We start from the raw sequence: 23040 nt of genomic DNA, 5'->3' as shown, positions 1-23040 counted from the left end.
GCCCCTGGGTCCCACACGATGCCTGGCCCAGAGCAGTTACTCGGTGGATTCACAGATGCTGCGTGAATGAATACTCCTCATGCAGGGAGGGGTGGGGAGCTTGACTCCACTTAAGGCTCAGGGCACCTGTCCTTTCTCTGCTCTAAATGAAGATTAGATTTCTCCTGGTGAAAAGTACAGTGAACACAGAACGCTGACACTTCTAAGTGAACATTCCTTACGTACTGAATGTTTCTGGTCTCATTTTTCTCATAGTCTTTATCTCAGTATCTAGTGTTCAGAAGATTCAAACGCGAATTTTGATGAAATTGTCAGTAATTCTTTTTTAAATGTTTGGTGGAATTTTCCAGTGAAGCCGTGTGGGCCTGGAGTTTTCTTTGTTCAATGTTTTTCTTTTAATTTAACTACCAGATCAATTAAAAATAGGTATTGGACAATTAGGATTATTTATTTCTTTTTGAGTGATATTTGGTAATATGTGCCTTTCAAGTAATTTTTTCATTTCACGTAAATTATCAATACCCAATATATAGACATATAATTGTTTATGATTTTTCCTTATTATCCTTCTAATATCTGCAAAGTCTGTAGTGATGCTTTCTCATTCATTCCGGTTATTGGTCGTTTGTGTCTTATCTCTTTTTTTTATTATTCTGGCTAGAGGTTTATCAGTGTTGTTGATCTTTTTATTTCATTGGTTTCTGTTTTTTCAGCTTTCAATTTCATTGATTTCTGTTCTTATCCATATCTTTTCTTCCTTCTGCTTGCTTTGGGTTTAGTTTGCTATTCATTTTCTAGTTTCTTAAGATAAAAGCTTGTTTCCTGATCCAAAACATTTCTTAATATAAGCATTTAATGCTATAAGTTTTCCCCTAAGCAGTACCTTAGCTGTATCCCACACATTTTTAAGTGTCAGTTTCCATTTTCATTCAGTTCAAAAGATTTTCTGATTTCCCTTGTGACACATCTTTGATCGCTAAGTTATTTAGAACTATATTGTTTAATTTCCAAACTGAAGATTTTCCAGTTAACTCTCTATTAATTGATTTCTAGTTTAACTCTGTTGGGATCAGAGAAAATGCTTTATGATTCCAGCTCTCTTTAGGTATGTTGATACCTGTTTCATAGCTTAGAACATGATCATCTTGGAGAATGTTCTATGTACACTTGGAAAGAAGGTAGCTGAGAGGGTATCCTGAGAAGTATTGGGGCTGAAAGTGCCCCATGGGCTGGAGTCAGGCTTCCTGGCTGGGGGGAATGGGGACTTTTCTGCCTACAAATGAAGGCTGAAGAAACAAACTTGAAACTGCCCAGTTCCCATTGTTAGGCAACAATTGTATGAGAACTAGGAAAGCTACAACCTTATAGCCAGGACGTGGACAAGATTCACAGACCAGGATTTATGTTGCAATGTGACATTGTCAGCATCACCATAGTGTGCAAGTCCAAAGCTGCCGATATAAGACCTGGTGGGGGGGCCTGGAGCCAGAGTGATGATGACCCTGAAATCACTGGACAGGACACAAGAGAGTGCAGGACACAATAGATCCTCTCCGAATGAGTCTGAAAACACTGTGAAAGATAATGAGAAAGACATGCAGCAGAAGCAGCAGTCATGTGATGAGTCCCTGTAGCAAAAACGGAAATCACAGGACAGTCTGAAAACTGTTACAGGGTGACATCCAGTGAAAGAAACAAGAAATTAGAAAAACTTTTAAAATACAAGAAACCAAACAAGAAGAGGTAAATGTGAGAAGATCTAATTTAAAAATCACAGAAATTTTAAAAAATCTACTCAAAAGTAAAAAAATTCAGTAGGTGAGATGAATCCTAAGCTAGTAGGGAAAATTAAGGGCTTTGGGAATGAAGGCTACTTCGAAACCCTTAGTGGCTATGGTTGAGTACCTAGAGGAAAAATAAATAGTGCTGGAAAATATGGTTCTTTTCCATCCCATTAGGGTAATTTTAGTGCATGGTTAGCAGGCTCTTGCCTGGAAAATCCCATGGGTGGAGGAGCCTGGTAGGCTGCAGTCCATGGGGTTGAGAAGAGTCGGACATGACTGAAGTGACTTAGCAGCAGCAGAAGCAGGAGGCTTAATATGGAGAGGAGAGGGGAAAAACCTTTATGTGTTCAGGGGGAAAAAAAAAAGGCACTTTAGTGACCAATGTCGTCAATACAGTCTTGCACTTTTTCAAGGAAGGGATAGGACGAACATTGCGGTATCCATCCTGTGCCCAGGGCCCTGTGCTAAGTGCTTTCCTTAAGTCTTACAACACCCTGTGAGGAAAATAGTGCTATTTTTTACAGGTATGTAAAAGCCAAGTAACTTGCCTACAATCACACAGCTAGTATGTGGTGGTTCTAGAAGAATTCACACCAAGATGAAATTCTAAAGAGTATGTTCACCCACTATACCTCTTATCCAGGTGTTCTGACCTGCAATCGTGTGCTTCGTTGTCCTGCAGCACAATTAAAATAGAACAATCTTCTTTCAATATCACACAAACACTGTGAAAACTGAGCAGGAATATGTATGACAGAGCAACCAAGTTTTTTGAATGGTTCTGTGTATACATGACATTTTATAATACATTAGCCCACTTACCACCAAAAAGAACCCAGCAGCTTAATATAAGGCCTAATGGGCTTATCTATGAAGTGGTGCACCTAGGGTTTGGCCCTCAGCTGAAAAGCCTGTGTTCTTTTACCCAACGCTGGCTCTTATGTACAAGTAGAGATAGTAATGTTGCTTTTTCTTGTAAAAACTTTCAAGATAGTCACACATTTTTTTTTTCCAAAAAATTGAGGGATTTCCCTGGCAGTCCAATGGTTAAGACACTGTGCTTCCAGTACAGGTTTGATTGCTGGTCAGGGAACTAAGATTCTGTATGCTAAGTGCAACCAAATAATAGGAAAAAGTTAAAACTTAAAAAAACAACAACCCCAAACTGAAAGTAATTACTACTCTAGATATTATATGCAGCAATAGTAGCAGTGTTAGTCACTGAGTCATATCTGACTGCGACCCCATGGACTGTAGCCCACCATGCTCCTCTGTCCATGGGATTCTCCAGGCAAGAATTCCGGAGTGGGTAGCCAGCCATTCCCTTCTCCAGGGGATCTTCCCGATCCAGGGACTGAACCTGGGTCTCCTGTATTGTAGGCAGATTCTTTACCGTCTGAGGCACCAGGGAAGCCATATGCAGCAGTGTCCCTCTAAAAGCAATGTTGCCATTCAGTACCCAAAAGAGGAAGGGGACCTGGATTTTGGTCTTGAAGCGATCACGGATTATCTGTACTTACATGGCATGGACAAATCACCCAACTTTTTTAGGTTTCTGTTTTCTCATTTTTTTCCTATTAAATGAGGGTATTCAATTTAATGAGTTCTGAGTTTTTCTCTTGCTTTATAATTCTTTGAATCTATAGATTCTTTCAACAGAGTAGCCATAGATACTTGCTTTTAGCATAATCAAGTAAAATATAAATTTAAAAAATTGACTTTATTATATAATCTAAAAATTAATACATCAAGTAAGTGACATCATCCTCATTTCTATAAGGTTAGGTCATTAATTCAAGTAAAGTATCTTGTCTCTTCTTGTCTTTAAATTTTCCTACTTTATTTTAGAACCATATCACAACATCAAAACATAAATTCTTCATGAGGCCTATTTCAAAGAACCATATTTTTTTCTAAGGACCAACACTGGTCTTACTCAATGAATCTTTTCATATCATCACCAGGTTTACCAAGTTGATAAGACTTACTCCAAATTTCTGCTCTAGAGTGTGATTAACTTAGTATTTTACTTTCCAGAACCAGCTGCTCAGCTACCGTCCCACCATTTCAAATCATAAATCAAAAATGGATGGTCTGGAAAAAGAACTGAGTAACTTGAATCGTGAATTTGAAACTTTGCAAGAAAAGGTAATATGTTAGATCAATAGCATTAACTCATTTTTTGCTTCAAATTGTTGCTAGTTTTTTTCCCAAACAACTTGTTACTCATCAATTCACTCTTCATATAGGTTCAAATAAATTCCAGAAAAGCACAAACATTATATAACAACATTGATCAGACAACCCAAAGTGCAAAAGAGCTGGACTCGAAGATTAAAAATGTCATCCGGAATGTGCACAGTAAGAAGAGTTATTCAGCCCGATTAAGTATCTCTTATACTACTTTAGTCTTTGTTGTACAAAGAAAGAGTTAGCATTATGAAAAAGAGCCTATAGTGATACTGAAAAGCCAATACGAGCCCTCTATTAAAGTCCCTGCCTCTTTTCTTAGTAGTCTCCTGGAGTCCCGAATTCCCAGATTAATAAACAGCTTGATGTTTTCCAGTTCTCGTGAAGCAGATATCTGGGATGGAGGGAGATGGAAACAGGGTGCCTTCAGGTGATTTTTCCAGAGAGCTGGCTGAAGCGGGGCGCATGATGAGGGAACTGAGGACCCGCAACTTTGGGAAGCACCTGAGGGATGCCGAAGCTGAGAGAAGGGAGGCTCAGCAATGTAAGAACCCTGCCAAATGCTTGCATCCGGTCTGTTCGGTTGGTTTGACATACAGGGTGCAGAGTACACCGTGCCAGGTTGGGGAGTTGGTCACCATTTCAGCCTCTTATTACTGGTAGAGCATCATGTGGTACAAATGGGTAGCCCTTCCAGGTTGCTGAGAAGTTGTGGAATAGAACTCCTTTTTCTTAAAAAATATTTATTACATTATAGTAGATTTACAGTGTTGTGTTAATTTCAGCGGTGATTCGGTTACACACACACACACACACACACACATATAAATTTTTTTCCATATTCTTTTCTGTTATGATTTATCACAGAGTATTGAATACCACTCTCTGTGCTGTTCAGTAGGGCCTTGTTGTTTATCCATCCTATATATGATAGTTTGCAGCTACTAATCCCAAACTCCCAGTTCTTCCCTCCCCCACCCGCTACTACTTGGCAACTGCAAGTCTGTTCTCCATGCCTATGAGTCTGTTTCTGTGTGTAGATAAGTTCATTTGTGAACATGTCACAAATTTAGATTTAGAGTCCACATATAAGTGATAGCGTATAGTATTTGTCTTTCTCTTTCTGGCTTTCTTTGCTTACTTTGATAATCTCTGTGTCTATCCAAGTTGCTGCAAGTGGCATTATTTCATTCTTTTTAACAACTGAGTAATATTCCACTGTATATGATACGTGTGTGTGTATATATATATATGTACACACACAGACATCATATCTTTATCCATAGAATCTTACCATCATGCAAAAAAATAGTTTCTTCTCCTTAGATATTAGACACTGGTACCTCTATTTTGTTTTTAACTGCATTTTCATTCTTCTTTCAGCTCTACTGCTTTCTCATTATATCATTTTTAATAGTCCCCTCATCACCATTGGGGTTTTGAATCATACATTGATATTCATATCACTACTACCAAAAAAAATGGATGTACTAGAAATTAAGGGAATATAAATATTTGAACTAAGGAAAATGCCACATTAACTCAAAACTTTAAAAACAATAGGCCTATATTTTTCCAAATGCTGAGCTTTATTCTGTAGTGGAATGACATATCAGTGGTTAACCTACAAATAGTGGCATCTCTCTTTTACTATTTGTGTTGTTTAATGTTAGCCTCGGAGACAGTATTAGTAATAGAAGGAGCATGTGCTTTATACTCTGCAAGTTCAGTTCCAGTTCCAAGGCTGAAACCTAGTCACCTAATTTCTCAGGCCATCCATTTTCTTATTTGAAACATGAGAATGATAATCACTGTCTTCATGTGGTTGTCATAAAAGTTAAATGAGACAGTGTGTACAGGGCACAACATGACATAAACACCAGCCTCCTTTCTCATTCCATTGCAAGTTCAAGGAAAACCATGAAGTGAGTAGAAAATCAATTCTTCTGTAGTCTTTATAACTTATTGTCAATGCACTCATTTCTCAAGTGGAAAACAAAAAGGTGATATATTTCAGTGCTGAATCGGATAAGGAGCTGGCTGGAAAACCACCAGGTGGAGAACAATGGACTGGCGAAGAATATACAAGATGCTTTGAACGATTATGAAGCCAAACTCAGTGGCCTCCGTGCTGCTCTACAGGAGGCCAGCACCCAAGCAAAGCAGGCCACCGGCCTCAACCGGGAAAATGAGAGGGCTTTGGAATCCCTTAAGGTGAGGTCATGGTCAGAATCTGCACGGTTCAGTTAAGAACAAGCACAAGGGAGCAGGGAGCTTTAATGTTAATCAAGTGGCAGAGTCAGGAACCTGTCTGTGTGGGAAACCCTAATCAAAGAGGAATGAGGCATTAAACGCAAAATCAAAGTATCTCTTATTCCTCAATGGGTAGAAGTGTTTCTGAACTTAAACCACAGGGAAAACAGACCCAACCTCTTCATCCCAACTCCTGACTGGTAGAGGACTGGAGGAATAATGCTGCCAAATAGTTGAGAAATTACTATTGTTATAATTAATTCAAAGTATACAATATGTGTTTTAAATAACTGACATTTTGTGTCTCGTGTGTGTGTGTTAATCACTTAGTGGTGTCTGACTCTTTGCAACCCCATAAACTGTAACCTGCCAGGCTCCTCTGTCCATGGGGATTCTCCAGGCAAGGATACTGGAGTGGGTTGCCATGCCCTCCTCCAGGGGATCTTCCCAAGCCAGGGATCAAACCCAGGTCTCCCACATTGCAGGTGGATTCTTTACCATTGAGCCACCAGGGAAGCCCAAGAATACTGGAGTGGGTAGCCTATCCCTTCTCCAGGGGAACTTCCTGACCCAGGAATCAAACCAGGGTTTCCTGCATTGCAGGCGGATTTTTTAGCAGCTGAACTACCTGGGAAACCCAACATAGGACTGACCCACTCCCCCCCCGCCCCACTCCAAGAAAGAGGAATTTGGTAAAAGAAAATGAATAATATCTTTGCAGATGGTAATATAGTTAACTCCCAAAGCCTCTGCAGGTAACACCTCTGTTGGATTATGCCAAGGGGAGGGAGCAGGACCCAATTTTATGGATCTCTGAATTCTGGCAGCCTCCACCCTAGTTTCCTAAGGTCTTATGTGCTTTCTTAGTTAATTTTTTTTTTTTGGGCTGTACCATGTGGCACGTGGAATCTTAGTTCCCCAAGCAGGGATTGAACCTGTGTTCCCTGCATTGGAAGTGCAGAGTCTTAACCACTAGACTGCCAGGGAAGTCCTCCTGTGTGCTTTCTTATTGAAACGCCCCTACATCTTCATCAGGACCAGCATGTAGAGTGTACTGATGGTGCTGATTTGCTTACTTCAACTCCCTCTTCCTGATCCACTAACCAGAGCTTAATTATGCATCCAGCTCATTGGCCTGGTTGGCCCTAGTGTAGAAACCTCCTCCAATGTGACAGCAGTTATTTTGTTGGCATGGAGCTTGCGGAAACTATGACACCACCTCCGCACGACAAATTGAACTGATGATGTCTCATGACTTAGGAGTTTCCTAGATGATCTTTAAGTTCAATGAAATTCCCTCTATGCTGTTGTCCAATAAATATGCCTGTGCCTTCTGACAATATATTATGCAGCTCACAGATCTTTTTCTCTGCAGAGACAAGTTAAGGAAATGAATTCCCTCCAGAGTGACTTCACCAAGCGTCTAGCCATGGCAGATTCTTCCTTAATGCAAACTAATAATGTCCTGCAGTTGATGAAGAAAAGCCATGAGGTAGAGGCAAAACTTGTTTTCTAGAAACTCGCAAAGCATTTGAATTGCATTTCGAGGAGCTCATGAGATAGGCTAAACATTTTTCCCTCAAATATATGTCTTTATATGGCAGAAAATATACCGAAATGTTAACAGCAGTTGTCCCTTAGGGGAGGGGTGAATGATGTATCTTCTTTTTTTTTCTCCCAAACTTTAAACTTTTTATTTTGCATTGGGGTATAGCTGATTAAGAATGCTGTAGTAGTTTCAGGTGAACAACTAAGGGACTCAGCTATACATACACATGTATCCATTCTCCCCCCACCCACCTCCCATCCAGGCTGGCAGGTAACATTGAGCAGAGTTCCATGTCTTTGTTGGTTATCCATTTTAGATATAGCAGTGTGTATATGACCTTCCCAAAGTCCCTAAGTATCCTTTCCCCCCAGCAACCATACGTTTGTATTATATCTATTTGCCTATCTATCTACCTAATTTGCCTGAAATAAGCGAATGTTACTTTTGTAATAAAAACAAATTCTGCTAGTATTTTTTAAATATCATTTTCACCAGTGAGATGAATAAGGTCTGAGGAGCTAATATAAAACAAAAAAGTGACTCCAGTTGATGACACTGTATTGTATAACTGAAATTAGCTACAAAAATATAATTTAAATCTTCTCACCTTCACCCCCTCAAAGAAGGTAAGGGGATAAAATATGAGATAATTGATGTGTTAACTCGGTGCGGGGGATCCTTTCACAGGGAATACATATATCCAATCATCACTTTGTACACTTCAAATATCTTACAGTTTTATGTCACTTATACCTTCTTGAAGCTGAAAAGCAATTAAAATAAATCAGGCATACATTAATTAACAGAAGACATTTAGGACTGGTAAAAGATTGGCAATATTTCTCAGAAGCCCGCTGGGCATTTTGAAAATATCTTTTATGATTGCTGTTTCTAAATCAGAAAAAGTGTTTAGGTTTAGTACAGTGATACAGTAAGGATAATAATGTGCTTTTATAAAATTTATCAAAGTGGGTACCCACCATATGGAAAATGCTCAAAATGGTGGTGAAAATTGGGAGAATATTCACAGTGCCACTGTGTGAAGTAGCCAGGGAGTAATTGGTGTGGTGAATGGGCTCGGGAAACAATTTCTCACTGTTGCTTCCTAAAAACCTCATTTATGACAGAGTTCAAGAAAATGGTATATCCGTGCTTTGCTTAAATTGACACGATCTCTTTTTCACTTGGAAAATCCAGGAATATGAAAAATCAGCTGTCACTTTAAATGAAGTAAGACATGAACTAAGTGACGAAGTGAGAGAACTTTCCAGATCGGCCAGCAGAGCATCTCTGGTGGAGGAGGCAGAGAGGCACTCGCAGTCCCTACAGGAGCTGGCCAAGCAGCTGGAGGAGTGAGTAGGCTGCCTGGGGGTCCGACCGCAGGGGCTGCTGGAGCCTGATAGGAAGTACGGACCAGGGTTGGGGGCGGCACCCAGGGCCCAGGTCCGAACCCAACTGATTCCCAGCTGCATCTTTGGAGCAGAGCCTCGGAGCCCACAGCCCCGAATCTCCATCAGCCAAATGAATGGGGAGATAAGGGGGCTTGGCTGCAGGCAGAGGCCACTGCTGGAGCCCTCCTCCTGTACCGTCTTCCAGGATCAAGAGGAACGCCAGTGGGGATGAGCTGGTGCGCTGTGCTGTGGACGCTGCCACTGCCTACGAGAACATCCTCAACGCCATCAAAGCGGCCGAGGATGCGGCCGACAAGGCCACCACTGCGTCTGAGGCTGCTCTCCAGGTGGGCACCTGCTGTGATACCTTCTCTCAACACACTCTGGAGATGACTCACTTTTCTGTTTTCTTTCTGTGTGCACAGGAAATAGAAAAACAAAGCTTATTTTAGATTAGAATTTGCTATCTAGAATAGACTTGAACTTGCTCTAATATGTCATTTCTGTATTTACTTGACTTTTGGATAAACATAGCCCAGTATTCAAAATCATTTGTAAAACTAGATAATAATCACCCTGATTATTGAAAGTATTATACCCTGATTCTTACCAGGTATGCTTTTAAGCTGTGTGATCAGGTATCAACATTTACCAAAGAAGAAATTTTTGTACACAATTTGAGAATCATTTATTTCCTGTCATTTGTTGTTCACCTGGGCATGTCTGTGGATCCTATGGGATCTGAAATGCATTATATAATAGGCCTATATCTAAAAATAAAGAACAAATTATTAACTATGAGAGAATTAGTGAACAGACTTCTTGGAAGGTTGAAGATTTTTAATCTCCCAAAGCTTAAAAGCCTAAAAGTAATTCAACTCTGTCCTCTAGTATTGCAGAGGGCATTGTATAAGTGACAGTGAGAAAATGAGAAGGTGTCACATAATTTATGTCAACAGTGATGGGTCCACCTCCCCAAGCCACAAGTGTCTACCGAGAGCCCTAACTGTAGCTTTTAAGGAACAGTCTTTTTAAACCTCTGCCTTACCTTCTAGCCTCATTTTTTAAAGATTAAAGATAAGGGCTAGGATGAAAACTCTTACCCCGTATTTCCTAATGTATGTATCACATTTAAGACTGATAAATGCTTTGCTTTCAGACAGTAATAAAGGAAGATCTTCCAAGAAAAGCAAAAACTCTGAGTTCCAACAGTGATAAACTGTTAAACGAAGCCAAGATAACACAGCAGAAGCTACAGCAAGGTATGGAAGGGGTGGCTGTTGGGGGCTGGGATAGTCAAGGGCTTGGAAACAATCTATGAGACCAGGAGCAAATGCACTTCTTGAATCTCAGTGTCCTTGTAGGTGGTGCTTTGTAAATACATTGATTTGATGTTTCTACCCTTCCCAGCTGGCGCTAGTGGTAAAGAATCCGCCTGCCCATGCAGGAGATGCAAGAGATACAGGTTCGATCCATGGATTGGGAAGATCCGCTAGAGAAGGAAATGGCAACTCACTGCAGTGTTCTTGCCTGGAAAATCCCATGGACAGAGGAGCCTGGAGGGCTACAATCCATGTGGTCACAAAGAGTCAGACACAACTTTGCAACTGACTACCACCAGCCAATATTCTAACATAAACCAAATTAGTTAGAATCTCATGAATCTAAATAAATCTCGAGACTGATAGGCTTGTTTGGGTCTGGCCTTGGATTTGGGAGAGAGGATTCTTCATTTAATCCCATATGCCCATAGTGTTGGGGACCCACGTAGCTTTGAGGTGCGTACAGTGCTGCTGTCTTATTTAAGGCCCAGATACGTAGCTTCAAGTCATTAGAGCAACTGCTTCAAAATTTCTTAAGCCCTAATATCTTAGTAAGTAAAAGCACCAAAAATCACTACCGCTGTGATATGTAAGGATTTAAAAATTTTTGCCTTTGAATTTTTCCCCCCTTTTAATTCGATTTTTTAAAACATCAGACCGTCTCAATCTCACCAAATTCCTGTGTTCAGAAAATGCTGTCCCTTGATTTTTCTCTGGTCTCCTGTGGTCATTCATAGGTGAGCAGCTATCTTAGTTCATAGCTCTCATTCACCTTCTTAATCCTTCCAAAGTAATTAGATAGCCTCTACCGGTAAATAAATACATTTATTTTATCATTTTCATTTTTAAAAATTAAAATGAAAAATAAATATGAAAACATGAAAAAGAAAATACAAAAAAAAATGTAGTCTGCCTAGCACATTTCAAAAATTAAAATTTCCTGGTATGACCCCTGTTCTCTTTACAAAATATGAGCTAAAAGGTGAAGATCTGTGTTTTTTAAAGGATTAGGATGTTAACTACATTGTTATTTAAACCAGTCCTGGAATCACAGTTTAAGCTGTGTGTAATCAACTGTGTGTATCACATTAAAGCATTCACTGGTCGTTTTCCATGACCCCCAAGGGGCAATATTATCAGCTAGAAATGCCTATGAGCTTTGTTCCTTTCACTGAATATGTCCTTGATTGTGTCAGTTTGGAAATAAATGGGAATGGTGCCTGCTTTGTGTGCGTGTGTGTTTGCTTCAGTGGGGCCTCTCAACAGCATTGCTGTACTTGTTTTTTAGAAAGGTCTTCTATCTGTTTATGGCTGGGCTGGGTCTTTGTGGTTGCTCAGGCTTTCTCTAGTTCTGGAGAGCAGGGCGCTACTCTGTAGTTGCAGTGCGCAGGCTTATTGCAGTGGCTTCTCTTCCTGGCGAGCATGGGCTCCCAGGCACTCGGGCTTTAGGAGTTGTGGGACACGCTCTCAGTAGTTGTGGCTCCCAAGCTCTGGAGCACAGGCTCAGCAGTTGTTCCTTGGCATGTGGGATCTTCCTAGATCAGGAATCAAACCTCTGTTTCTTGCTTTGAGAGGTGGACTCTTTACCACTGAGCCACCAGGAAAGCCCAATATTTCTTTACTCTTGACCAAAGGGGCATCCCTTATACATTATTCATTCATTAATTTATTCAAACATTCATTCACTTGTTCCATAAATATGTACTAATATTTTACCCCAAAGAGTATTTTATCCCAAAGAGTGCCTGGACACAGCAGTGAATAAGATAGACACATCCCTTTCCTTGGGTGTCCCTTGTATCTCAGTTGGTAAAGAATCTACAATGCAGGAGACCGGTTTCGATTCCTGAGTCTGGAAGATCCCCTGGAGAAGGAAACAGAAACCCACTCTAGTATTCTTGCCTGGAGAATCCCATGGGCAGAGGAGCCTGGCGTGCTACGGTCCATGAGGTCGCAAGAGTCTGACATGACTTAGCGACTAGACCACCACCACCATCCCTTTCCTTTACTAAGCAGAGAGTTTTGCCCTGAGCAGAGCGGAAGTTAAGTCTTCCCTTGCGTTGGTAGGCCTTTCCCTTTCTTCATGTGCATTTCCAAGGAGCCTGGTACCACAGGCTCTGTATGCTCCTGGCCTCTATAATGGAGGACCTGGGGGGTCTAGGAGTAAGCAGTGAGCATCGTGGGGATGACCCCTAAGATGCAGGTCTGCTCAATGCTGTGCAGACCCTGACTACTCCAGGGGCCACCAGTATCCATGGAGGATCAGGATCTTTAGGGTAGCTACCTCTTCCTACTTTATTTCAGAAATCAGCCCAGCTCTCAACAACCTGCAGCAAACACTGAAAACTATGACAGTTCAGAAAGGCCTGATAGACACCAATCTCACCAGCATCCGAGGTGATCTTCATGGAATACAGAGAGGTCAGCCGCTCCCTAACCCACTGGACTTGGCTTCTTTTGTCAAACATTTTAGAGACTTACACCTCCCTGTTTGTATGTGCCTTAGATGACATCGATGGCATAATCAATAGTGCAAAGAGCCTGGTCAGAAACGCCAGTGACATCACAAATGAGGTTCTAGATGGGCTCAACCCCATTCAGACAGATGTGGAAAGAATTAAGGATACCTATAGGAGCACCCAGAGCGAAGACTTCAACAAGGCTCTCAGTGATGCGGATAATTCAGGTAGCAGGTGTTCTCTGGCAAGATGTATTATCCATTTTCTCCATCATTATGTGCTTTGGTCCGTTGTAATTTTTCCCCAGTAAAATCTGATCTTAGAAATTAAAATATTAAGAAACAACTTCACATGATCCATTCAAAGAACATGGCTATTCTGTTAGTTAAAAGGACCAAGTAGGACTTTAGAGGAGCCAAGGTGATTGGCAGTGGAAAGAATCAGAACATGTGAAATTCCTTAAAAATTTTTATTGACTTTAATAATTTTGCCTGTGTCACACATGATTAGGAAAAAAACCTGTACATTTTGATAAAAATTCATGAAATATTGCTGTTGGTTTTCCCTTTAATAGAGTGGAGATGTAGTCCCTGAATCATGACCACTTGGATTATGATTGATATTAAAGATCAAAAAAGATTTATTTTATAATTTATTAATTTTTAATTGAAGGTTAATTACAATGTTATGTTGGTTTCTGCCATATATCAACATGGATCAACCATAGGTATACATATATCCCCTCCCCCTTGAAAGATTACTTTTTATAGTGTCAAGAAAGATGATATGATATCCAGAATAAAATCTATGATGTATTTACATATTATACATAGAAATGTGTGTAACATATATTTCTATAACAGAAAAAAAGTATTACCTGATTCTGAGTCATCCTATTCAATGTGTGGGACCCAAACATACCCTTGACAAATACAATCCACAAGAACATCTCTATTTAACCTTTTCTCAACTCACAATGATAAATTTCTGTTTTGTAATCTCACCAACAGTGAAGAAATTAACTAACAAACTGCCTGATCTTTTGAGTAAAATTGAAAGTATCAACCAACAGCTGTTGCCACTGGGCAACATCTCTGACAACGTGGACCGCATACGGGAACTAATTCAGCAGGCCAGAGATGCCGCAAATAAGGTGGGTGTGTCCCCTCATTGCCAGGCACCAAGGCTCATTCTTTGATAACTTACTCTATTCATTAAGAAGTGAAAGAGATCCAGGTACTCAAGAATCAGTTGTCTTTCTTGCCCAAATTCTTTGGGTGCTCCCCATGTGAAAGTTCATTTCCTCCCATCACCTTTCAGAAGTTCACGTCATCTTCATCCCTTAAATGACCTGGTATGCCGGGAACAGTGGTTTGCTTTCCACTGGCTTATGCAGGCAGGAAGCAGGGTTCTCCTCCAGGCTCTAGGCAGTAAAGTGTTACTGCAAGTTCAAGTAAGAGTTCCTTGATCAGAATGTGCAGATATGATACTGCACAAGCCCTATCTTCTCACGGTAACTTGGGAATTGTAGAATCCACTTTTAGTGAGGATGGAGGAGTGGTTCCTACCCACATGGACAGTGTTCTGAATATGAGATTATAGCAGTTTTCCTTCATTGGGAAGTTCCATCAACCTTTCTTCTAATTTTAATCTGACATTATTTACTTGAATTTCTGATACTTCTCTCCCAATTTGTTTTATCCTAAAATAATGTAAATGAAATATTTTGTATTTTTCAGCCAACTCCCTATGAGATATTTGGAGATTAGAGGGATGGAAGCCAAGTCAGAATATCATTGCCTTTGAGGCACCATGGTTGATTTCTAGGCTTATATTCCTTACTTTGAGCCTCAAAATCTGCCTTTTCTTTTAAGAAAGAGAACTTCCAACATAAAACCTTTAGCAGAGAAGCAAAGACCCTAAGGCACACTTTGGCAGAAACCACCCTCTTTGTATCCATACACGTCTTATAAAAAGCATATGGAAAAGAGTGTGCTTCTAGCTTTGGCCTCTTTATGTTCTTCCACTAATTTAATGAACAAAATATGAACTGTGTAAATAGCACAGAGGTTTAGCGCTGATAACCAAGGCAGACTGCCTTGCTCCTTTGTTTTTTAATATTTATTTATTTATTTGACTGCATCAGGTCTTAGTTGCTGCACGTAGGATCTTCACTGCAGCATGGGTTTCTCTCTATTTGTAGCATGTGAGCTTGGTTGCTCTGAGGCGTGTGGGCTCTTAAGTTCTCCAACCAGGGATTGAAGCTGCGTCCCCTGCATTGGAAGGTGGATTCTTAACTACTGAACCACCAGGGAAGTCCCCAGACTGCCTTGTTTTGATCCCTGTTCTGTCACATACAAAGCGAAGACTAGTTTCAGTTCATAGATAGATAACATTTCACAAAAATATTAAAGCACACGTGAGAAGCTATGTGGGAATCCAGATCCAGGGTGGTGGTGACCTCTGAGAAGGGAGAGCCAACTAGGACTAGGGAGGGCTATATAATGGGCTTCAATTGTAACGATAATGTTAAATTCCTTAAGATGGTCGTGCGTATGCAGGTATATTCTCTATTTTTGTGTGTTCATGAAATGTTTTCTTAACTAAAATTTTTTTTAAATGAGAAAGAGCTTTCCAAGTGACAAAAAAACAGAAGGGCATGCCACAGACTCAGGATGTGTGGAGTGTACGAAGGGCAGAGGGCAAGTAGAAGAGACAGGTGTAAAATGAGCCTTGAGTGTTGTGGGGGAGCTCTGTCCCCATGGGCACCTTGGAGTGACTACAGCTCAGGCATCACTAGGCACCCCTGCCTGATACCTGCATAGGTAGGGTCCTCCGTAAATACATGCTTGGGAGATAAAATGTAGAGGTGGTGTAAGTATCATTCCTAGAGTTATTCTTTAGATAGTTAGGGAATATTTATTTTCTGTGTTTTAATGCAGAGCTACCCAAGGGGATCCACAGACCAGACCTAGTCAGACGTTTGTTACTGCTCCATTATATATAAGTACAAAATAGAGAGTAAAGGCTTAGAAGCTTTCAGTAACTTGAATTGCTTCAGTATCTCAGAATGGGATCAATAGGCTTGTATTTTGCACACTTTCTTCATTTCATTTTTCTAGTATTTAAGTTTTCATATATTTTACGAAAGTATTGGTCCGGGGCAGATAACGGGGAAAAAAATGGTCCTTTACCGTGAATTTAAGAAGCACGTTCTAGAGAGCCTCAACGTACTTATTTTTAAGGACTGAGCACCTATAATAAATGCAACCAGAACATGTAACATGTTGATAAGAAATGATTCCTTAAAGAGTTAATTCTTTAAAAAATATTTTGATGTATTGTACATCGACTGTATCACACTGAGTGCTTCCATACAGGTTAGCTCATCTGCACAAAAACCTTCTGGGGTTGGAATAATAGTAATTATTATTAATGTTACATATTAATAGGGCCATAATACATAGTAACAGGGTTAATTTAATACTAATATTATAACCCTATTACTAATCATATATATAATTAGAGTTTATATTATAATATATAATATTATTACTAATAGGATCATGACATTATATTAATCCTGTTAATATGTATTTTAACCCTATATATATAATTCTCTATATTATAATTATATATTATATAATATCATATATTACATATTATATGTCATCTTTATCACATTTTATATTATATATAAAACCTCATTATTATAATACATTAATATATTATGATGATGGTGGTGGTATTGTTATGACATTAATACGGCTAATATTATATTAAAATTATAACCATAATAATGATGGTAATAATTTACTATACAGATTATTATTGCTGGCACAGACAACAAAGTATACTTCCCAAAGACCCTTGGCTCATGGGCAGGAAGAACAGGAGGGCTTTATGCTGCTACTCCTGGAGCGGCCGCCTGAGTGTAGACTCCAGGCCTAGGGGGCAGCTATATACCTTCACTCCCTATCCTAGCCACTTGGGAGCAGCTACAGTCACAAGCCTCCACCCCGAGCACCCCACCTTTCTCCCCTGGACCAGCTAACACCGTGGATCTGGTCCCTCTCAGGTTGCCGTCCCCATGAGATTCAACGGTAGATCTGGAGTTGAAGTCCGGCTGCCAAATGACCTGGAAGACTTGAAAGGATACACATCTCTTTCTTTGTTTCTCCAAAGACCTGAATCAACAGAAACTGGTGGGACTGAGAATATGTTTGTGATGTACCTCGGAAATAAAGATGTAAGTATTGCTCTGACATTTCCCTGGTTTTTAAAACAGAATATGGCTTTTGAGGTGCGTGACACAGCCATGTCACTGCCATTGGCATGGCAGGAGGAGATTCCACTGCCTCTGATGGCTCCATGGGAGATCTCTCATCAATTTAAAGTTGCTTTTGGAGGCGGGGATCTAGAAGCCGTGCTAGATGGGCCCAGCATGTGAGCCCATGTGTGTGTACACCTGAGCACATCCATACCTGAGGCTGAAGATCAGCACCCTCCCCTCTCAACCATGCAGCAGTATCAAGGCTTTCTGGAGATCAGAGCAGCTCTTCCTCACTGCTCTAGACTCTGTCCTCTTCTCAGGGCACCCAGCCGCAGACCCTCCCATGTCTCTAGGGTGGGGACCCTCTGTGAACAGGGTCTGGAGAGAAATTAAGCCTCTCCTGCCTCATTAGTGAGAAATCCAGTTGCTTCATTGTTATAATTCCAAATTCTTTAAACCACCACGGTTATAGATATTTTAAGCAGTTTATTTTAGCTTTTAATTCCTCCTCTTAAAATATATCTCTTCCACGTAAGTGTCAGAGGAACAGGTAATCAGTGACTAGGTTATTTATACATGAATGGAAAAGAAATGGGCATCCCAGGTGACTCAGTGGTAAAGAATCTGCCTACCAGAGGAGGAGATGCAAGAGATGCGGGTTTGATCCCTGGGTCAGGAAGATCAGCTGGAGAAGGAAATGGCAACCCACGCCAGTATTCTTCCCTGGGAGATCCCTCAGACAGAGGAGCCTCGCAGACTACAGCCCCTGGGATCACAAAGAGTTGGTCACAACTGAGAGAATGAACACGCGCATGGAAAAGAAATGCCTGAAGTATGGTTCTTAAAAATTCTGGGCAGTTAGGAAATTGTTGGCCATCACTAGTGGACATTGTATTTAAGGATTCCTGAAATCAGCACTGTTGTTGGTTCCTTGTTCGTGCTTCAAGGATTGGGGATCTATTTCTAACTTTCTTCTGACTCTGCTTTGTATTTATGGCAGAATGTACATGACTTTATTCCTTCAACAAACTTAGACCATATATCTACTATGTGCCACATCCTGTATTTGTGTAAACAAAAATTTGTTTCTTGAATGTACTTAATGTGTACTTAAAACAGGTTAAAATAGTAAATTTCACGTTATGAATATTTTACTACAGTTTTCAAAAATTTGTTTTTACCTTAAGGTGCTCACATTCTAACAGGGAAGAAAGATCTATACATAGCTGACATGATAACATAGAGCGAACAAGCATGCCCAGAGTATTGAGGGGACCTTGTACGGCATAGGAAGAGCATAAATGGCTTATCTTCCTTCCCAGAATGAAATTGAATGGCAACCTGAGTCCGTATCTGGCTCATCTTTATGTCAGGTGCTTGGCAAATACTTGCAGACTGAGCAAATGGAGGAGTGGATAAATGAATGCCCTCCTGATAACGTGAACAAAGAGAGCCCAGACGTTAATCAACTGTGCTGTCTGTATTATTTTATACCAGAATGTACCTCATTCATTCTGTCTGCCCAGGGCTGACTAAATGAAAGCTGTTAGCTATTTGAAATGCGCCCTCTGGGGATGGTGAGTTCGGAGAATACAGTATGTGAGATGCTTTGGTGTCTCCAGGCTTCCAGGGACTACATTGGCATGGCTGTTGTAGACGGCCAGCTCACATGCGTCTACAACCTGGGAGAGGATGAGGCTGAACTCCAGGTGGACCAGACCTTGACCCAGAGCAAAACTCAGGAGGCAGTGATGGACCGGGTGAAATTCCAGAGGTACGACTCCGATTGATTACAGCTCTTTGGTAATCTGACCTACGGTCACCAGACTTTAATTTTGTATTGCTGAACCCCCTTTTAGTACTTTAGCTTTGATTTCTTTCATCTCCTCATAAATCTTTTATAACTTTTTTGTCTGACTTATTTTTTAAACAGAATTTATCAGTTTGCAAGGCTTAATTACACCCTAAAAGCCACCTCCAGTAAGCCAGAAACACATCAATTCCATGACATGGATAGTGGGAATAGCAACACACTCCTCAATTTGGATCCTGAAAATGCCGTGTTCTATGTTGGAGGTTACCCATCTGATTTTAGAGTAAGTTCGAGTGTTATTTCACGGAATGGAAATATTTAAAATTTAATTTGGCATAATGTTTTAATCTGTTATATATAAAATGGATTTAATGATATATTCTTAAAGCATCTATAGTGATAATTACTAAACATATCGAATTATTTTATATGCAGTGATCTAGGCATAAGTGTATAATTTAAATAAGCATCATTATCATTCCTATTTCACAGATGACAAAATTGAAACAGAGAGGTTGAATAACTTGCCCAAGATCAGACAGCTAGAAAACAGCAAAGCCAGGGCATCTGTCTTCAGGGTCTGCATGCTCACCCCTATGCTATATTGATGGTTAAAAGCAATAGAGTTAAACTGTTTCTTGGCCAACCTGATCATTGTCCTTTGTTCAACTAGTGAAAACTTTTTTGTTGTTGTTGTTTTTTCTTTCAGCCTCCTAGTAGACTGAGATTCCCTCCATACAAAGGTTGTATTGAATTAGATGACCTCAATGAAAATGTTCTGAGCTTGTACAACTTCAAAAAGACTTTCAATCTCAACACAACAGAAGTGGAGCCTTGTAGAAGGTAAATAAAACCTAGAAGCTGATGTCTCTCTGTGATTTTGCAGTCATATAGCATAAAAAGCATATGTAATTTATACTTAAGAAATATAAATAAGGAAAAGTCTTTTCCTTATTCATATAAAATATTAGATGGACAGAATTTTCTTGATTTTGAAAAAAGTTTTCAGTTTTTGGTGCCTCCTACCACAAAATATTCAACATTAGATGGTGCCTGATTTAGGGCACAAACTATTTATTTACTGTAAATTTTTTAAAAAGTAAAATAGTAGTCCATAAAGAACACCATGACTTTGGGATATGAACCTATTTGAAAGTTGCTGCCTTGAGCTTCTGACCTACCCCAAAGTTTAAAAGATTGGGAAGATTCTAATATGAGACAGACTGAGTATTTATTACTCAGAATAAAATTATATTTCATTATATATTATTTCTTACATTGTAAGACCTTCAGCTGCTGGGTCATGTCTTCCTAAGCAGATGTTTGCAATAGGGTCTCCTGAAGAGCATCTCTGTTGAGGTAGAGTTTGATCATTGTGGAGTGTAAGAGCAGATCCAGGAGATACAGTGGACTGTTTTAACATTTAATTTAAAGATGTTTCTTCTTTAACAAAACATGACAACTTGATTGCACAGGCTTTGCTCACGTTTTCATCAATAAGCATAGTTTCCTGGCAGTCTTTTGCTGCTGTGTTCTCACTTAACGATGATTGGTGTTGACAGGAGAAAAGAAGAATCAGACAAAAATTATTTTGAAGGTACAGGCTATGCTCGAGTTCCAACTCAACCAAACGCCCCCTTCCCCACCTTTGGACAGACAATTCAGACCACTGTGGACAGAGGTTTGCTGTTTTTTGCAGAAAACCAGGTAACCTATGACAAGCATCCAGATGTTACCAAATATGTCCATTCATTTGAACAATTTTGGGGTAATTGTTATTATAAACAAATTATAAACAATTTGTTATTATAAACAAACAATGTACCTGGAAAACAATGTGCAAATTTTAGCTGCATCCTTTCCCTTGGCCCTACTCTGTTGGATTGGCCAAAAAAGTTCATTTCCATAACATTTTATGGAAAAAACTCAAACTTTTTGGCCAACCCAACACTTTCTTTGGCTGTGCAAGTGTGTGTTTTGGTAAGGCAAGTCATCCAGAATTTAAGAAGATGCCACCAAAATGTGGGAGAAATTGCCGCTTACCCATTCTATTTGTGTTGTCAGTTTTGTTCTTTGAAAACTACTGTTTGCCTAATAATCTTTGCTTATTCTGCCGAAAAAAAATGTTAAGTCTTCCTGGGGTCTCTGAAAGCTAAGCTGTTCGACCTCCTGCTGTTTGCTTCTTGGTCTGACTCTTTTCAGGCCATAAGAAATTTCATCTCTATCTGCCCGACCCTTGACTTTCCAAGACTTGGAGGCTTCTGTTTTCGAGCAGCTGAGGTTCCTGGAGACTATTCTGACATCTCCTAGTTTAGAAAAGGCCAGAAGTGACACTCTGTGAGTGATCGTCAGCACCATCTGCTGGTAGATAGGCCTAGACTTAACCTCTCTAGACAATGAGCTCTTCTTGAAGTTTCTGCTTAGGACATGTCATTGTTCAGTCCCTCAGTCATGTCTGATTCTTTGTGACCCCATGGACTGTAACACACCAGGCTTCCCTGTCCTTCACTGTCTCCCAGAGTTTGCTCAAACTCATGTCCATTGAGTCAGAGATACCATGCAGCCATCTCATCCTGTTACCCGCTTCTCTTTCTGCCCTAAATCTTTGAGTCAGCTCTTTGTATCAGGTAACCAAAGTATTGGAGTTTCAGCTTTAGCATCAGTCCTTCTCATGAATATTCAGGGTTGATTTCCGTTAGGATGGACTGGTTGGATCTCCTTGCAGTCCAAGGGACTCTCAAGAGTCTTCTCCAGCACCACAGTTTGAAAGCATCAGTTCTTCAGTACTCAGCCTTCTTTATGGTCCAAGTCTCACATCCATATGTAACTACAGGAAAAACCATAGCTTTGACTATATAGACCTTTGTCAGCAAAGTGATGTCTCTGCTTTTTAATAAGCTGTCTAGGTTTGTCATAATAGCTTTTCTTCCAAGGAGCAAGTGTCTTTTAATATCATGGTTGCAGTCACCATCCATTGTGATTTTGGAGCCCAAGAAAATAAAATCTGCCACTGTCTTCATTTTTTCCCCATCTGCTTGCCATGAAGTGATGGGACTGGATGTCATGATCTTAGTTTTTTGAGTGTTGAGTTGTAAACCAGCCTTTTCACTCTCTTCTTTCACCTTCATCAAGAGGCTTGGAGAAATGTGGACCAGTCCATGAGATTTTCAGTTTGAGAATGCAGGATTGATATGGAGCTTGAGATTTTACCAGACACTTGCCTACAGGGTGGGTACACAGGCCTGGTCCCCCTCTCCTCTCTTGGGGTTGTTCTGGACTCCTAGGGAGAGTCCAAGGCTGAACCAGTTCTGATGGTTGGGGGGCATCCTGACCTTACTGAAGAATGCAGAGAGCTGAGAAGTCACACGGCATCTTCAGGGCAAGGCAGTTGTTTTCCGCAACAAGGTCTTCTTTGTACTAGGTTTGGCCAAATATTTTGTAAAATGCTACAGAAAAACCTAAATGAACTTTTTGGGCAACCCAATACATTTTGAAGTTCTTGGAGACTAAGAACCAGAAATACTATTTATATTAGAAGAAATCTTATGAAATGCCATTAGTAACCAGATAAAAGGAGCTTTCCTGGTGGCTCAGTTGATAAAGAATCCGCCTGCAATATGGGAGACCTGGGTTCAATCCCTGGGTTGGGAAGATCCCCTGGAGAAGGGAAAGGCTACCCACTCCAGTATTCTGGCCTGAAGAATTCCATGGACTGTTTAGTCCATGGGGGTCGCAAAGAGTTGGACATAACCGAACAACTTTCATTTTCACTTTTCCACTTTCAATCAGATAAGAGAAAATGATCCCCAGTGCTGCTGTTAAGTAGGATGAGTTGATGTTATTCTGTTCTTTATGAGTGTGATGAACCCTCACTGACTTCCAAGAGCAAGGCTTAGGATCGAGAGAAAGACTGACTTTCCTTTTAGGTAAGGACTCTTGTTGGGCTTCCCAGGTGGCACCTCTGGTAAAGAAACAAAAACAAAAATAGCCCACCTGCCAATGCAGG

General features: G+C 40.3%; 1 protein-coding gene and 1 non-coding gene across 6 annotated transcripts in view; one reads left to right on the top strand and one right to left on the bottom strand.

Moving 5' to 3' along the window:
- LAMA3 (laminin subunit alpha 3) overlaps positions 1-23040 on the top strand; it is a 253721-nt gene that overhangs the window by 197135 nt on the left and 33546 nt on the right. For all 5 annotated transcript variants that reach the window (XM_069569260.1, XM_069569259.1, XM_069569261.1 and 2 more), the window contains 16 exons: positions 3822-3932; positions 4034-4145; positions 4351-4518; positions 5992-6188; positions 7603-7719; positions 8974-9128; positions 9373-9514; positions 10327-10429; positions 12794-12910; positions 12996-13175; positions 13959-14101; positions 17027-17197; positions 18844-18995; positions 19155-19317; positions 19744-19877; positions 20597-20741. In XM_069569260.1, the coding sequence (XP_069425361.1) occupies positions 3822-3932; positions 4034-4145; positions 4351-4518; positions 5992-6188; positions 7603-7719; positions 8974-9128; positions 9373-9514; positions 10327-10429; positions 12794-12910; positions 12996-13175; positions 13959-14101; positions 17027-17197; positions 18844-18995; positions 19155-19317; positions 19744-19877; positions 20597-20741 (2310 nt within the window). The remainder of the gene's footprint in view (positions 1-3821; positions 3933-4033; positions 4146-4350; positions 4519-5991; positions 6189-7602; positions 7720-8973; positions 9129-9372; positions 9515-10326; positions 10430-12793; positions 12911-12995; positions 13176-13958; positions 14102-17026; positions 17198-18843; positions 18996-19154; positions 19318-19743; positions 19878-20596; positions 20742-23040) is intronic.
- Positions 7142-7214, bottom strand: TRNAG-UCC (transfer RNA glycine (anticodon UCC)). Its single transcript has one exon. It is a non-coding gene; the product is annotated as a tRNA-Gly (tRNA).

The sequence above is a fragment of the Ovis canadensis genome, chromosome 23 (assembly GCF_042477335.2).
Source record: "Ovis canadensis isolate MfBH-ARS-UI-01 breed Bighorn chromosome 23, ARS-UI_OviCan_v2, whole genome shotgun sequence".
Classification (NCBI taxonomy): domain Eukaryota; kingdom Metazoa; phylum Chordata; class Mammalia; order Artiodactyla; family Bovidae; genus Ovis; species Ovis canadensis.
The sequence above is the reverse complement of the archived record's forward strand: the minus strand, read 5'-3'. Positions and strand labels throughout refer to the sequence as shown.